At 43.3% G+C, this 16,696-nt stretch overlaps 1 protein-coding gene across 4 annotated transcripts in view; it reads left to right on the top strand.

Annotated features, from left to right (window-relative positions):
• LOC117754776 (protein FAM126B-like) overlaps nucleotides 1-16,696 on the top strand; it is a 52,439-nt gene that overhangs the window by 23,969 nt on the left and 11,774 nt on the right. For 2 of the 4 annotated variants that reach the window (XM_034574002.1, XM_034574000.1), the window contains exons 6-13: nucleotides 1,399-1,479; nucleotides 3,741-3,856; nucleotides 5,634-5,729; nucleotides 6,433-6,549; nucleotides 7,921-8,008; nucleotides 8,224-8,380; nucleotides 9,046-9,213; nucleotides 11,943-16,531. In XM_034574002.1, the coding sequence (XP_034429893.1) occupies nucleotides 1,399-1,479; nucleotides 3,741-3,856; nucleotides 5,634-5,729; nucleotides 6,433-6,549; nucleotides 7,921-8,008; nucleotides 8,224-8,380; nucleotides 9,046-9,213; nucleotides 11,943-12,625 (1,506 nt within the window). In that variant the 3' untranslated portion in view covers nucleotides 12,626-16,531. Of the gene's footprint in view, nucleotides 1-1,398; nucleotides 1,480-3,740; nucleotides 3,857-5,633; nucleotides 5,730-6,432; nucleotides 6,550-7,920; nucleotides 8,009-8,223; nucleotides 8,381-9,045; nucleotides 9,214-11,942; nucleotides 16,532-16,696 lie in introns of those variants that run through there. The other 2 variants (XM_034574001.1, XM_034574003.1) reach the window with 2 other exon arrangements.

Here is a 16,696-nt window from a genome sequence, read left to right on the forward strand (position 1 = left end):
GAGCTTTAGTGAGGTTACTTGTCTGTTGACAAGAAAGACAATCTGCAGGGAAAAGCCCAGTTAATGGAAAGACCCGGGATAGATTGTATCATGAGGAAACACCCTTGGGGAAATGGGCTAAGAGCCGGAGATATCAATAGAAAGAGCTCCATGTCAGCTGGTGCGGCTAAAGGTATATCCATGCATAATTTATTCCTGTATGGCTATACCACCACACACACACACACACACACACACACACACACACACACACACACACACACACACACACACACACACACACACACACACACACACACACACACACACACACACACACACACACACACACACACACACACACACACACACACACACACTATACATGCTCATAGCCCTCTTTTCTTGCCTATGGTCATTGCCAACCGGGCCCTGATAAACAGCTTTGCTCTCAGCAGTCCCATCAGATATTCAGAGATACACTTTTAGCCACTGAAGGGCAGGACACGGCCTGAACCAGGAGTACGCTGAGGGAGAATGGCAGATAAAAGCCTTTTTGGGACCACGTTTCAAAACCTAGATTATGTGATGCTTGGACGTGGGAATGGATTAACAGATTTTTTTTGTTGGTCTAATTCATTTATTCGCAGTAGCCACACACAGCCCAGAAAAAAAAAATCTGTACAATCTGAGCAGCTCATATTTAAACAAAAGAAAAACTGTTGCAGTTCAAGCGTTAGTAGTAAATGATATATGTAATAAACCCTCCACCTTCCAACTCTGCCTTAAATTAGAGTTTTAAAAAAACGAAGGAATGTTACACACTCAGGAGAAAAGAGACAATTATTTCTTTGTCTTTGAATCAGTCAGCAATGTCCGCCATCCTCACACGTAATAGAAACAAGTGGTTCGACTCTTGCACACCCCGCCAATCCCCCTCGGCTGCACATAATTGGTTTACAGAGCAAAGTAGGAATAACAACTACTTTCTTCCAATTGTAAAGTGCTCAGCTGTATATCTCTGTGAATGCACTTGATTATTATTATTATAACCATTATTTCAACTGCAGTTGTTATGCGTGGAGATAATCAGGCATTACATTTTATTAAAATGCCATCATTCTCAGAGACGCGTTCATCTCTGTTACGTATCGCAGTGTGAAATTGGAATTGAGTGGTTAGTGTGCTGGCAGTGACTTTCAATCTGTCAAAGTCAATAACATGTACCAGCACTGAGAAGGAGAGTGGAATGTAGAGCAGTTGTTCAAAGTATTCGGCTAAATGTTTTCACCTATCTCCACAGGAAAGAGCTTAACCGGTTTAAGATTAATAAAAACAAACAGGGTGTTTTCCAGGCCTGGTTTCTGTTCCCTGAATGACACAGCTTCTCTGTCTCTTCCTCACTCTCTGGTTTCGCAGGAGATCGTCGACAAAGATGGCAACAGCAAGCTCCTGTCCTTCACAATCCCATCTCTGTCCAAACCATCAATATATCATGAGGTAGGATGCCTGCCTGTCCAATCAATCAGTGTTTTCAGAACGCCTCTCTCCTCAGTGTAATCTACTAGTTACTCCTCTGCCCTTTTTTATTGCTATGTTTGTCTCCTCATCTCTTTCTTTCCTCCTCCTTCCTCTCCTCTTTTGACTTTTGACACCTCCTCAGTATCCAACGCTTCAGGAGGTCCATTTTCATTAACCCCACCTCCAGGGCTTATCCATCCATGTTTGTTAAGATGTCACTGTGATTCCAACATCGCAACAGGAGGTTTTTCACAATTTTTTGTGTGTACAACCAAAAGCTTCACTATGAATGTTCTTCTGTTGTTTTAAATGGAGGTAACTTCACTTTCTTAACTTTCATTCACTCTCTCAGGCACGCCAGGTTTTTTGGAAAACCCTCCCTTCTGACCGAATGCTAACACAGGACAGAGTATTGACTATTTTGTTGAGCTGGAATTCATTAGCGAGGTGTTTCATAGGACATGCTGACCTAGGACCATTAACCAAGGGCACAAAGAAGCGTGTGTCATTTTATTTTATTTTTTTCTATCCTGCTACCTAGGCTCAGCAAAGACTGTGCTGTGCAGTATATTTCTATACAGTTTGACAATGCTTAGTGGCTCCCTATGAGTGTGTGTTGATGAGACTACAGTGTGTGGCGTGTGCTGTGGGAGATTTATCGCTGTAATTACAAGCTTGAGAGAGTCTTCCCTCCATGCTGAGAGAATGCGGAAAGCATGGAGGCGTGTGTGTGTGTGTGTGTGTGTGTGTGTGTGTGTGAGAGCGTGTGCGCATGAATCCCAACAATCTTCCTAGGCTGTACTACGGCTCGGCACATCACATGTCCTTATCCCCAAGCCTCCAGCATTAGCATACACTCAAGTCTCTCTTTGAATTAATCCGTACTGCCCGCCTCCTCTGCTCAGTCGCTCAAGATACTTAGAATGGAGTATCAATTCAATGAAGAGGTGCCTTTTGTTCTGCACACCATCAGAATGACGTTGCCTAATGACATATTCTCATGTGAATATAAATTTAGATTACTTAAGTCATAACCTGTTCCTCTTCCTCTATCTTACATAGGAAAATAACTAATTTGCTCATTATGTGTTTCAGTTTGAGAGCAGGGCTTATTGTTTTTTATCTTCAGATTTTGCAATGCTTTCACTCAATTCCCTTGGCTTGCACTCAAGTATATCCTGCTTGTGCTTAGATTTGCCAGCTTCAGCTCATCTCTTTGCGCTCACGCTGCTTCTCTGTGAACGTGTGCTCTCTGATTTCTCCTTCACTCTTGGATTTTTTGTGTAACAAGTCCGTCAAAAATCCCCAACCAATAAAATGCTAGGTGTAGTGTTGACGAATGAAATTGCACAAAACAATCCAAGACGAGATGTTTAACGCGTGCGCAGAAGCAGCGTGAGGAGTAGACCTAACGCAGGAGCACAGGAAATCTGGCCAAGCAACAAAATATGAGTGCAAGCGTACAGTTTGAGCAAAAGCAGACTAGATATTCTACCAGAAAACTCTGTTAAGCAGAAGTGTTAAAGCTAAATCATTCTGCATCTCGTGTTATGGTCAGTTTAGGTGGTAGATGACGACCTAAACAAGGTCATTTGATGTGTCAAATAAACACTGTGACCTTTCTTCTGAAGAAAGAACGTTTTAGTTCATTAAAGTTTATTAGTTTTTGTCAAGTTACTACAGGCGATTCTTACGAGGCAAGGTGGCCACTTCCACTATAAAACGCTTCAGGAAACTGTTATTATAGGTGTGCAGATGCCTTTTACTAAAGAGGAGAGACTAAAATAGAAACCTGGATCAAGAATTTGAAAGGTAGTAGAGTATAAATTCTAAGCTTTATGTTGCATGAAGGAATTTGTAGAAGTTACAAGAAAAATTGCAACATATAGATTTCAGTGGACGAGTTGTACAGTCAGCAGTTAATCGACTAAAATCTGTCTGTTCCCGAGTTTGGAAACAGATAAATGAGCCCAACAGAAAGAAGTCAAGTGCTGCCAGTTACGGTGACCAAAGGTGAGACTCTGGCAGAGGTCCAGTGGCAATCTAATTCAGCTGCAATAAAACATGAACACTAATCACAGCAGTTTCCCATCTGAGCACAACGAAGGTCCCAGTTTTTCAGTTAACTATTTGAAGTGCACATCATCGCACCATCCTCGCTGTAATTTTACTGTCGTGGTGCAAAAGCCGACATGGTTAACAAGTATTTGATTAACTGTGGTTTCTTTGTGTGTGTTTAGCCTTCTAGTCTGGGGTCCATAGCACTGACAGAGGGGGCTCTGTGTCAACATGACCTGATCAGAGTGGTGTACAGCGGCCTCCACCCACAGAGAGAGACCTTCACGGCTCAGAACAGGTACGGCTCCCACTCAGCCAGCTGTTAACAGGGAGTGAATGATTTGAGACCAGACGGTGTATAAAGATGGACGACATAACTGCTCTCCTAAAGTGAACTTAAAGCGTCTTGATCACAGCTGGTCAGGTTGGTTATATATCCTGCCTCCTCCGTGTTCATGGATGGGATATCGACCAAAACAAAAAGTCAGAGTACATGTCAAATAATTTTGTTTACGTCATATTAGGCAGTTGTTCTTCTTCACACTGATGTTTGTTTGACAGCTGAGACTGAATTGTAATTGGTCGAGCGAAGGTATCGACGGGACCTGGCTACCGCAGCTCCATCGCACAATCGCTACTGTGCAGACTCTGGCTACAAATTCGTATCCAGGATATTTTTAGCTTAATTTCTGGTTAGTGGGAGGAAGTGGAGACACGTCGTCCATCTCGTGTCATAATTTATCTCATCTCTTATTAATTTATTTATTTCATGACGAAACACTTTTCTTTACCTTTCATCCCATCCATCCACCCATGTAATATGAAAAAGACCCTTTAAGATGATCAGAACATAACCCTCGACTGTCGCTCAGCCCCCTCTGGCCAGACGCTGCAAGCCTGAAAGCTTTTTTGGCTCCGACACTTTCTCTGCTGCTGTGGATGAATGATAATCTTGGCATAATAATGAAGCACACTGGAGTCCTGACAAAAATATGCCTTTCTGTCACACTAAAAGGAGTAGACTCACTCTTTGTACATTTGTTTGTTGGCAACGATGCATGTGCAGAAACGGACTGAACTACCAGAGCTGATAATGTTAGGGCAGAGCAGATGACGCAGGTCATCCTGTTGTCCAGAGCAACATGGTCCGGATACGATGAACATAGAGCGACATAAGTATATTGAATGGATTTTATCGGGGCCAGGCCTCATAGTTTATCTGGAAATCTATTTGTGTGGTTGCTGCTGAGATAGAGTTTATGTGAAGAAAGCCTGAAGCTCCTGAGAGGTGGCAGCTCTCACACACTGATGACATTTACATTTACATTTACCTCCTCAATTATGGCCCTTACGTACACACAAGCACAAGCTCATGCACATATTCACACACTGGAAAGCTGAAATGCACCAAGAGATGTACAATATTGACATTTGTACCGACGTCTGGAAACCAATCAATTAAAAGTGGGTAGTTTCATTTTGCTCTCATTTTATTTCATTACCACATAAATCTTTTTATCAGTGGTGTCTATAATACTCTAATTGTAATGCTGCAAAAGGGACCATTTCAAAAATCTCCCCTTTCCTCACTTATCTATAGAAGAAATGCACTGCTGCATCAAGTGGAAATAAAAACGTCGGTCAGTTGCTGTCACATTTAAACAAGAATGGATAAAAAAACGGGCAAACTTGAATCCTACACATTAAAAGTTGTAATATGTCAAATAATCTTTTGACTGTTCATTTCATTTCTATGAATAAATGTGGTGGACACATGAGACTTTTTATGAACAGAGGTCCCGGACTGGACAAAATGTACATCTTTGCGAACCTATGCAGAGAATTGTATATTGGGTAACCTTAGGTCGCAGAGATTTGCAGAGTTTACCAACATAAACCACTAGGGCACCATACAGATTATATATATATATAGGGATGTCACGATTGCAAAAATGTAGTAGTCGATACCGATACCATGAAAGGTTAAGTGATATCACGTGAAAACAAATATTGACTTTACTTTCTCTTGTCTTTATAATTTTTCTTTTTTTTCTGACTGTGTTTTGCGGTTGCAGGTTTGAAGTGCTGTGTTTCCTGATGCTCTGCTACAACTCTGCTGTGGTGTACATGCCCCTCTCTTCGTATAAGTCGGTCTGCAGAATGAGCTCCAGGTAAGAAAAACAAATGCAGAACATGCAAGTCTTATTTTTTTTTTTTTTCATCCCTTCTGTTATTAGTGACCTCCCTCTCCCCTCATCTACCCTCATCACTCACTCTCCTGAAATGGGGATTAAATCATCGCTACTACCCTGTAGCCATACACTAACCTCTATACTGTGTGGATTTGATATGTACGATTTCGTTAGAGCTCAGTTGTGCAATTGGCAAAATGAAAGCATTACTGGTGGATACGTGTCTGTCTGTGAAATGCCCTGTTGTTAGAAGAAAGGATCAATATGGAATTCACAATATGAGGCCCTGTACTGGATCTTCAGCGTGAAGACTGTTCAGGATATGAAGACTTCCCCTTTGCTCGCAAGCAGACGAATGCCTGAAGCAATCTCTGTCTAGACAGACTGCAAACTGTGAAGGTTTCAGAGCACGAGAACAACACTCCCTCTTTCAGTTTCCGATGCAGAACACCCCGCCATCTAATCTCACCTGACCTAAGAAAATGGCTTCCCTAGCTTGCTGTTTGATGTGTTTCATCTTTAGCTGTTCTTCTTCTCATCCAGGCTCTGTGACTTCCTGCAGCGTTCAGAGGATTTAGCGCACAGAATTTTAAAAGCAAAATATCTCTAAACCTTTGTCTCAACCGCCTTTGTTTGACTTTACTTACCTTTGTCATTGTGTGTGTGTGTATTCCCTCCTCAGGTTGTGTGTATGTGGCTTCCCTCGGCAGCAACAGAAGCTTTGGCGGGATCCATGCAACCGTGTGCTGCTGGACCCTGAGTTCATGGTGCAGATGCTGACTGCCGTGTATCATGCCATGTATGTATCTTTTTAAAGCTGAAGTAAAAAATAATAATACCTAGGCAAAACCAAAAAAATTACAAACTTCTTCCATTTAAAAATTATGGAAACCACACTTTTTTGACAACCTTCCCTAGTGTGTCACACAGTAACACAGTCCTGTCTCTGCAGCCAGTTCCTTTGACCTCATGGATTGGTATTTACAGGGAATTGTCAACAGTGAGACTTTCTATAGACAAGTGTTTGCCTTTTAGGATCATGTCCAATCAAGTGAATTTATTTTAGGTAGACTCCAATCAAGGTGTAGAAACATTTTCAAATGTCTTGATTGTCATTTTAAACATTGTTTTTAATATTGAGTAAACCCATTTCAAATGACTTTAATCCATTTTTCTTCAGACGTGTGTAGGGAGTTTCTTTATGAGTTCGATATCACAGCTTTTTTTCACTGTTTGCCTTTGTGGGACATTTCTAATGAGAGCAGTCTCCATTGTAGTTTGCTGTGGTCTACTGCAGAAAATCTCTTAACGCCATATGCTAGCACTCTACCAAGGACAGCGGCTCCCCACTGTACTGACTGATTTCATCAGCAGTGCATTGTGGGAGCAGGTGATTTCATCCTGCGATGGGGACAGTCGTTGCAAAGCTGATTACGGCTCCTCGATGACAGCTCATCCTCAGTGATGGATCCCCTGATACCATAGTGACTGGAATCACTGCTGTTAAGGATTGTGTAGCAAGGATAGTGGGAGAGAATGAGGGTGTGTACTGTCTTATCCCCCCCCCCCCCAAATGAAGGCACGCAGCACCAAACAGGAGAAGTCTGTGCCTCTGTGCGTGACGCAGAATATTAGCCTCATTGCCAGCTTGAGCTCTCATATTCACCCTTGGCCTGTGCAGGTGCAGGTGCACGTGAAGGGCAGACAAACATGAATCCCCGGCTTCACACATGCTCAGGGACCTTGGCAGCTTGGAGGATACTCTGAGATTTAGGTTAATATGTTTGCTAATGCCACATGAAGAGAGAGAGAGAGGGTGACGTGCAGGATTTATCCGAACAAATACTGTCATGGGACACTCCCAATTTAATTTTATCTATCCAGCAAAGAGATGAGTGATAAAAATATCATGCGCTTTTGCATAGTTCTTGAATCGGCTTAATACAAATTTGTGGAGTATAATGGATACGTGTCCAACCTCTTTCCCTCCCTCACTGTAGCTGGAGACATTATTAGGTAACTAATAATAGTTCAGGGGGATGTGACTCAGACATCAAGGCATGTTGTCAGACACTCCTGTTTACTCCCAAAAGATAATTACTTCACAACATGATGTCTTTGAATACCAATGCGTGTGTAATTGTGTCCTGTTCTGGGTTGTGATTTCCAGATACAATGGAGAATGGGAGATGGGGCGGGAAGCTCTGGAGGACATTCTGTACAGAGCTCAGCTGGAGCTTTACTCCCAACCTCTCCTGGTAAGACCAATAGGATTGTGTGCATGGAGTCAATTACACACAGCACAGTACATGTGCAGCCTGAGTAAAAAATTAAAACACTAAAGAAGAAGAAGAATGCTTTGATCCTCCATGTTTTTCTCAAATCAGCACAGAATGGCCATTAAAAACAGTCATCAGGCTTTAGATATTGGAATATTATCTTTGATCTTCATCTGTGTTTGTATTGTCTCCAGCTGGGGAACGCCATGAAGAACTCGCTGCCAGAAAGTGCTCCCAACGAGTCACAGGGGCGCAAAGTGCTCCAAGTGGAGGTGACGCCCACCATTAGCCGCATCTCCATCTCAGCCATCACAACTGCCTCCATACGGCGCCACCGCTGGAAAAGAGAGGGTAAGACAAAAAGCACCGGGAGACGCAGGGAAATCTTGGACACACACACGCAGCGAAGTGAACCAGGCCTCAATGCAAGACAGATCTCAGCAGAAGAGACAGCACAGTATTTCATTAGTAGTTTGGAAAGGAAACGAGGAGAAGGACCAGTGATCCGTTAACCTCACGAGCTGTTCCTTTTTTTTTTTTATTAGTAAAAGGCCGCAAGACGGATCTATTTGGTGAGAAAATGATTTTTCTGGTGTTTGTCCTCAGCAGTGAGAAGAAAACCTTCTCTTGTAACCCAGTCACACCATGAACATCGTCCAAATGGTCTTTTGTGTCATTTATAATATGTAGTTGTGGTCATGTAGTCTCTGTGTTGCAGTGCCTGTGCCACCCATTTTGTCTTAAGTGTGCTCTGTGCTTTGTATTTCAATTTTACAATGACTGTTTGTGGTATAAGAGAAACTTCAAAACAAAATGGTGCCTGTAGAGTCTACTGACTCCATTTTACCCAGTAGATGGGCAATTAATGGAGCAGTTAATTTTTAAGATATAAGCTCTATATTTTGTAATCTACTCATGAATTTACACACCTTCTGTGCCAATGATGAGACCCGACTCGTTTGACGCTTGCTGCCACTAAAGAAACGCGTTTCCCCGTCTGTGTTGTTGACTCCCAGATTGTTTTGACTACTCAGCCGATGCAGAGTTGAGCTTCATCGTCAATCCTCCTAGCCCAGTCCACCACCACCACACTCCCTGGGACGCAGCAGCCAAAGAGGAAAGACGAGGGCGAGCTCACAGCCACCGCAGCAGCAGCAGCATCATTCCCCCGATCACACTTGAGGGTAGGGGACAGGGGCGGATGCTCAGAGAAGAGAGGGTCTCAGGAGGAGGTGCCCACTTCCATCTGTATCCTCCCCATCCTCCTCTTCCTCCTCTTATCCCTTCTCCAAGTCGAGGGGCTTAACTCTGCTCTTCCCATTTTGGCTTTTTCTTCACTTCCCCCAGAGTATACTAACTCATCCAGTTTATAAGACCCTCAGCCAACAACCCCTCTACTACCAGACAGCTACTGTTTGTCATCTCACAGAAGAGTGGAAGAGTCGCCTATTCTGGGTTTGAAGGAAGTGTCACTAGTGGCCATTTTGCATGGGCCTGTAATCATGTCATATCCTGCCTCTATCCTCATCATGCATCCTCCAGCGTCTGACTGCTAGACTGCTGCCCTTGTCACTCACTGAGCATGTTCAGTGCCCAACCTGCAGCATAACCTTTTACTCTTGGGTTTTCTCAACCCTCCATGTCTGATAATTGGCTTTATGGTTTAGATTTTTTAGTGTTAACCGGAAAAATATATTCGTTTTACAAACCCGGCACAAAGTACCCGAAACCTTTGTCTCGCACTGTCCCTCATGATGTTCGACAGCGCCATAAGTTTTGGGTCACTCAGGCCAACGGCATCCATCTGCTGCCACCATCCTGCAGAATGAGGCCTTCCTTTGTTTTTTTCTGTCCAACAGCTTTATTGTTTGCTCATTTTGTGTTGCGTTCATTTTTCCTCCGTTCAGTGAGTGGGAACGAGCCCTTCACCATGCATGCGCACGCCACAGCAAGCTTTGATCTTTTTTACTAGAACATGAAACCCTGGAACACTAACACTTGAAATGACAGGACCGGACAAACAAACATAATTCTTGGTACAACTAAAGCTATTGACTTGACTACCTGCCAGGACCTCTCGAATGGCCCGTTTTGTCTTGTTGAATGTGTGTGTCCGTTTCCATGCGTGGAATGTCGAAGATTGAGTCCCATTCCCAAACTTTATGGTCAGTGTTTGTCTGGAGCACCATCCCGTCTTCTTCCCATGATCTTTCAAAGAATTCTCACATGTGTTTTATTGATAGAAATCTGCCAGTCAGCGAAAAAGTGATTATTTGACAGATTTATCACCCAGCATCTGTGCACTAACTGGACATTTTTTTGCAGAAAGAAATTAATAATAACACACAATTTTGGGGCTGGTATTACCACACTGGTGGTTTGGCAGGTTTAACCCTGTTAACTAGGATTTTATTTTCTCTGCGTAATAACCATTTGCACAGGGATATCATATGTTTTTGATAGATTTTCCCTTGATATCTACAACAGCATCTAAGTGCTATTGTAGGATCAAAAATAATGGCATGAGGGGGTACCTAATCAAATTATACTTTGCAGTTAGATGTAACTGTAAAGAAATCCTCATGAAATTAGCTCAGTCACTATATTGTGATAAGCATCTGGACTTTAAATTACAAAATTGTGGCAAAGAAAAACAGTTTATTGTAGTGGATTAACCTCTGCAGGCTGATTTTCATAGCACAATGAAATGAGCGTTGCGTAACCAAACTGTAGTCAAGGTTAAATCATGCAAAAATACTGGTTCAGTCCTTTTTTAATTGTTCCTGTGTTTGTGACGTTTGGGATTGGGTTGGCTTGTGATGGCTTGCAGACAGGCCCCCGTTTCAGCCGTGTGGTCTGTCAGCCCTAACTGGTATGCTATTGATCTGATGAGGTTTACGGACTCGCCTCAGCGGGCTCCGCAGGCTCGTCTCAGCCAGCCAAACCATGTGACCACCAGGCCAGCGTTGTGGGAGAAAGGAGGGATGGGGCTGGAGGGGAGAGCATGTGTCTTCTCTCCATGTTATGTGCATGTCAGTCCTGGTGCTGCCTGCGTTTCCCTGTGGTCCAATTTCTGCTTGTCCCAACAATGCATGACGGAGACAGACGGCTGATTCTCTGCCTCTTCTTTTAACAGACGTTTTCCTCCATATTGTATGTCAATAACTTTTGATTTTTTTTTACCTAACATAGTTTATCATCTTTTTCTCTTCCAGCTTTCAAACAATGAGGTCTTAAATGGACTAAGACTGTTTAATTGTTTAGATTTCTTCAGCTCTGTCCTGTGCCTGTATGAATTCAACGAAATTATCACCAGATAGGAAATGTTAATGTTTGATATTTTAAATGAGGCTCTGCTCACTGATCAAGCTGGTTATTGAACTCTCACTTTTCCTAAACATACAGCCAATCATTCTTTTAGTCAATCTGGATTACGTCAGATCATCAGAGCTCAAGGTCATTGTGCACTGTATTGAATTGTTCTTCAGTCTGGTACAAGAGTGAGCTAATGAACCAGTACGCTCTGACAAGAGGCAGTGTTAGTGCTGGCCTGCTAGAAGGCTGATAAATTAGACTCCTCCTCTGCATTGTTTTAAACACTTAATGTTACTGTCACTGCTCAGTAGTAGCTCATTAGTTTATAGCTGGCCAGTTGACATCACAATTGATGAGAATCAGCAACAACATTTTTGTCCTTTCTCTAGATTACTGTGAAATTTTGTATTTTAGAAGTTAATTTCTAAAAGTACAATTTAACTTTGCTCCACAGGACTGAAAGCAAAAGGGTTAAGTTTGCATCACAGTCAGATATTAGTCAGATTTGTCATCATGTCATGTGTTGTCTGCTTCACCCACTTCTCCGTTTATCTATCATCCTTTCTTCCTCTGTATGTTCGTGTATGTTCGTGTTCAGATGCTGATGGCATGAGCGGTGGGGAGGATTCCTTCAACGTCAACGACCCAGACGAGGGTTTCTCCTCCGGGGCTTCCAACAGCAGCCAGCCCAGCGGCATCAAGGCGAGCGGCAGCGTGGGGCCGCGGGGCGGCAGCCTGAACAGCAGCAGCAGCAGCAGCATCAAGAAAGCCATCACAGCCCGGCTGTCACGGGACAAGGAGAGGGAGAGGGAGAGGGAAAGGGACAGGGAGAGGGAGAGGGATCGAGAGAGAGCAGCGGAAAAACAGGCCGAATTGTCTACTGATCACCAGGCAGCTGTGAGGAGGCATCACCAGAGGCAGCAGTCGCCTCCAGCCAGTATCACCTTGGATGCCATCCAGCTGAGCCCCATTAAGAAGAACCTGAGCTTCCCTGTCGGGCCCACGCTGGTGCGGACTGGAAGCACCTCCTCCAGTAAGTCTTTTGACTGCATGAATTTCAACCTGAACGGAGGCAAGGACGAGAGAGAGGAGGCACTGGGAGGCTCAGACAAGGAAGGGGAGCGTCCGGCAGGCAGCTCCCACCGCCACTCCACCATTAGCCTGCAGGAGGAGCACCTGATCAGGCCAGAGGATGCCCAGGACCTCCTGTCTCCTGGAGCTCCCCTCACCAAGCAGTCCCGCTCCCCCAGCTTCAACATGCAGATCATATCACAGGTCTAACATGCAGTGCAGGGCATAATACACACACACACACACACACACACAGACAAAACCTAACCATAAAGGCTTGTTCACACCGAACATGGCGTAATTTCATACAAAGTGAATCGAGTTGAAATATTTGAACTCGGGCGTCAAATTTGCGTAGTGCGATGTTGCATCATCCAATCAGCGCTGAGAATGAAACTCCGCGGACTCGGCCCTGGGACCGACCCGAGCTAGAGAGTGATCAGACCCTTCACTAATCAGCCCCAGGTGGCCTTGGAAACCACAGTCATCCAGACCAAGCTCCTGTAGGAGCCGGTGACAGTCCCTGAGCTGTGTGCTGTTCCGGGTGGGCTTGTGGACCCACACACAACAGCGCTGGCTTCCCCAGTTTTTCGATTAACTTGAATAAACACAAATGATCCGCATTCGGTGTGAACACACCATTACAGCCTGACTACTACAACTCCTGTCTACCTGTGCGTTAACGTGTGTGTGTGTGTGTGTGTGTTTGGGAACAAACCCTTTCATCATCCATTAAATAAAAATTGGCCTGCAGTTACTGAGAATGCAACAAGAAAAGTAGTAAAATCATAACAGCCCACTTCTGTAACCACAGTGGAGCATTAAAGAGTCACTGCTCTCTTTGTGGAGAGAAAAGTCGTAAGGATGCCACGCTAGCTGAAGGGGAAGTATGACATTTCAGATTTTTCTTGAGTTCATGAATCAGCAATAACACTTATCGTCGCTCATGTGGAGAAGAGTTCTCTTCATTCCTTCCCTGTCATTCCCGGGCTCACGTGCAATCGTTCTTGCTGATTATCTTCCTTCTTAATTGCTGTTTGGTGGAAATGGTTTTACGGAGAAAAATAAATTCTTTAAATATTTAGTTAATTACAATCCAAAGAAGATAGATTTTGTTTTCGTTCACTTTGCTGAAGTCAGATTTTGTCGGATCCAAATGATTCTCAGCCCATGACTTTAATTTTATTGTGAAAATTATTATAATAATAATGATCTGATTTGATCTATAAAACTTTTAAGATTGTTGTTCAACCAAACTGGAATGTGATAAGGGTTTGTCTTGCCCCAGACTTTTAACCAGGCAAATCACTACTGTGCAGCTACAGGAGGAAAGAATTCCTCTTGTGATTTGATATAAAACCCGAGTAGGAACTGGATAAAAACATTGAGAAGGTGCAGGTTTGTGTCTGAAGCTAAAGGCAATGACTGTATTTTATATTGGGATTGTTTTTTCTGGTTTAAACCGTTGCAATCTGAAAGCACTTGTTGGTGTCGAGGCTTGTGCGTGGCATTGTCTCTGATCCGTTGAATTTGCCGCTGGAGGCTCGTACTCGTCACTGTGCATCAGCAGTAACCATGAAGGTGGTCTTGTTGTGCTCTGATTGGATGCTCATGAAACATTTTGTTCTACCTCATTGTGTGTTCACCTGCCACTCAGACACCTGTCTCCCAATCAGATGCAGGATTAAAGACCCCATTAGGTTTGAAACCGGAGCCCTCGACCAGTATAGCGAGGCACCAATATGGTTTCACACTGCAGCTGTAACGACACTGAAGAATCTGTTCTGACTGAATTTCTGGTCCACGCATTTCAGTTCAATCACATTGTGCACAAACTCGCGCTGCAAAACGAGAACACAACCTCTGTCTTCAGGTTTTCATATTCTCTGTCATATATCAAACAACCACACTGGGGGTTAACCTGATAATTTACCAAGAGAAATGTCCCGCTTATCTTTTTATTTATGTAATGATTTTCAAAGTGCAATTTTGTTCTCCTCACGTGCATGGAGTTGGATCTTCTCTGCTGATAAATGCCTGCATCTGTGCACAGTGCTAGCTAGCCTTCTGTAGTGCTCCCTGCCCAGACTGAGTGATTTTAAAACATGGCGTGCTTGTCTGCATGTTTATTTCCCTGCAAAGCACTGCTGTTTTTTTAGATGCGTGATTTACGGCCAACAAGTCAAACCCAAGTCTCGTCTTCTGCCAGATGTGCCAACACACATCCTCTTAATCTTTTTTCGCTTGGGTGTCTTAAGTTAAAAATGCCTTTTTTTTCTGTTTACTTGTCTTATTTTAAATTTAAGGCACAAAAAAAGGGATGTTTGGACGTGTGGCTCAACGTGCCCTTAGATGCGGCTTCACCTTTTTTGCCATGAACCATCTTTTCACTCGTCACTCGTGTGTGCGACACACTGTACTTTCACAATCATTACTAAGCATTGCTGTTCACGTTAAAAAGCAGTATAGTAAGCGTCTGTGTACTGTAGCCGTCAGCTGTTGTATTGCATTTCCCCAAGTCTTGCTTACGTGCTCGTTGAAAACGAGGGTGAATGATTAATGTATATAAAAGTCAGTTCAGTCTGCAGTGAAAATGTCACACACTCGCGCTCCTGCTGTGCTGAAAAGCCATCACACGGCCACTGCTCCTTTGTGCGCTTCCACCTTAAACATTTCAGGCCAAACCGCCTACGATTGCTGGCTCTTTGGCCTCACGGCGCTCCTCCTCTTCCTCCTCCTGCTGGACTGGACTGCGGAAGAAGAAGAAGAGTGCAGTTCACGCTCTCACCTGGTCTGTCTGCCGTCATCCTCTGTGCTGTGTGGCTCCCAGCGAGCCGTGTTACCATTTGCTGTATTTTGCTGTGAGTTGAGTGGCACCTTTTTGCTGTTTTTAAAACTGGTGACGTGTTCATGTCATTAATATGAGTGCCCCTGACCGAGATTTACCAGCAGCCATGTTGGTACTGTATGTTGACTTAGAGTAATCCCTCAGTGTCTGGTGTTATTTGCATGTGATCAGGGCGGGAAATGAACGCCGGCTAGCACACGTCTGATTGGCTGTGGCTGATTATTTTATCTTCCATTTATTTTTGGCAGAATTATCAGCTCAGAAATCCTCACATGGTCCACTAACATTTACAAAAAAGAAAACCTCTTCAAGGTTGTGGAAATATTTCGTTAACTTCGTACCGTGTCAGCTGTTGCTGCTGGTGGACAACGTTCATTTCCTGTCCTGCATGTGATAACTGTGGGCTTGGTTTTCATACAGTATAATGCACTTTAATCCATCCACCTCTCTCCTCAAGATAGTTATAAATGATATATATATATATAGATGTGCAAATGTGTATACACTAAATGCAGGGTTTAAGTCTCTTTAAAGTAGTACTTCTATGTGATGTCACATCCAACACAATGCTATTTTTGTTAGTCTAAGGGTACAGCTATCTATTTTTATTTTTTCATTTCAAAACCAAAAAAAAATGTTCCGTGGTCTGGAAGGTCTCAGGAGATTATCAAAATGCCACATTTAAAAATGGCAGCACCAAAATTTCTGTTCTTGAAGTCAGAATTGATTCTATGCAACATTTTTTCCCCTTTTTTCCCTTTTGTTTTCGGTTCTCGGTATATGGGCTCTCATTAATCCTTGTCGGGTGGGATGGGGCTGATGCTTTTAAGCTGATATTTAAGGTGCGAGTCCTCAACAGCATCCTCATTCAACAGTTCCGTTTGTACACCCTGTTGTGGTGCCACAGAGTAAGCACCTCTCATGTGGGTAAAATACGAGAGAACGCCACATGTGGACTTCTGATGCATGTTGAGCCCTCATGTCAGTTTGCTCCTCTGTGGCTCAAAGACGTCGGCCAGTGTATGAAATGTAAACAGATGATCGGTGATGAATCTAATATTGATGCTTCGAGGGAAGCTGCTGTAAGATGTGATAACACTGTACCACTGCTGTTGTATAAATGGAGAGAAAGACTTATTTTAAATCTTGTAAATATCGAATGTACAAAGGTGAGAGCAAGGTAAATTTAAAAAAACAACCGAGGATCAGTCTGATATGTAGGGAGAAATTAATCTGTATATTGTTGAATAAATATTGTGCCGTAAGGGGTCTAAGTGTCTCTCTGCTTTGTGTGTCATTCAATACGATGTTGCTCATTCTCACTCATCACATGATGCAGCTCTCAGTCTATTACTATCATATAAACCAATATCCACAGTACATATAAGCTTTCCATATTTATGCTTCTGCACCAGTGACAACCAGTGGCCGGA

This window comes from Hippoglossus hippoglossus, chromosome 21 (assembly GCF_009819705.1).
Source record: "Hippoglossus hippoglossus isolate fHipHip1 chromosome 21, fHipHip1.pri, whole genome shotgun sequence".
NCBI lineage: Eukaryota > Metazoa > Chordata > Actinopteri > Pleuronectiformes > Pleuronectidae > Hippoglossus > Hippoglossus hippoglossus.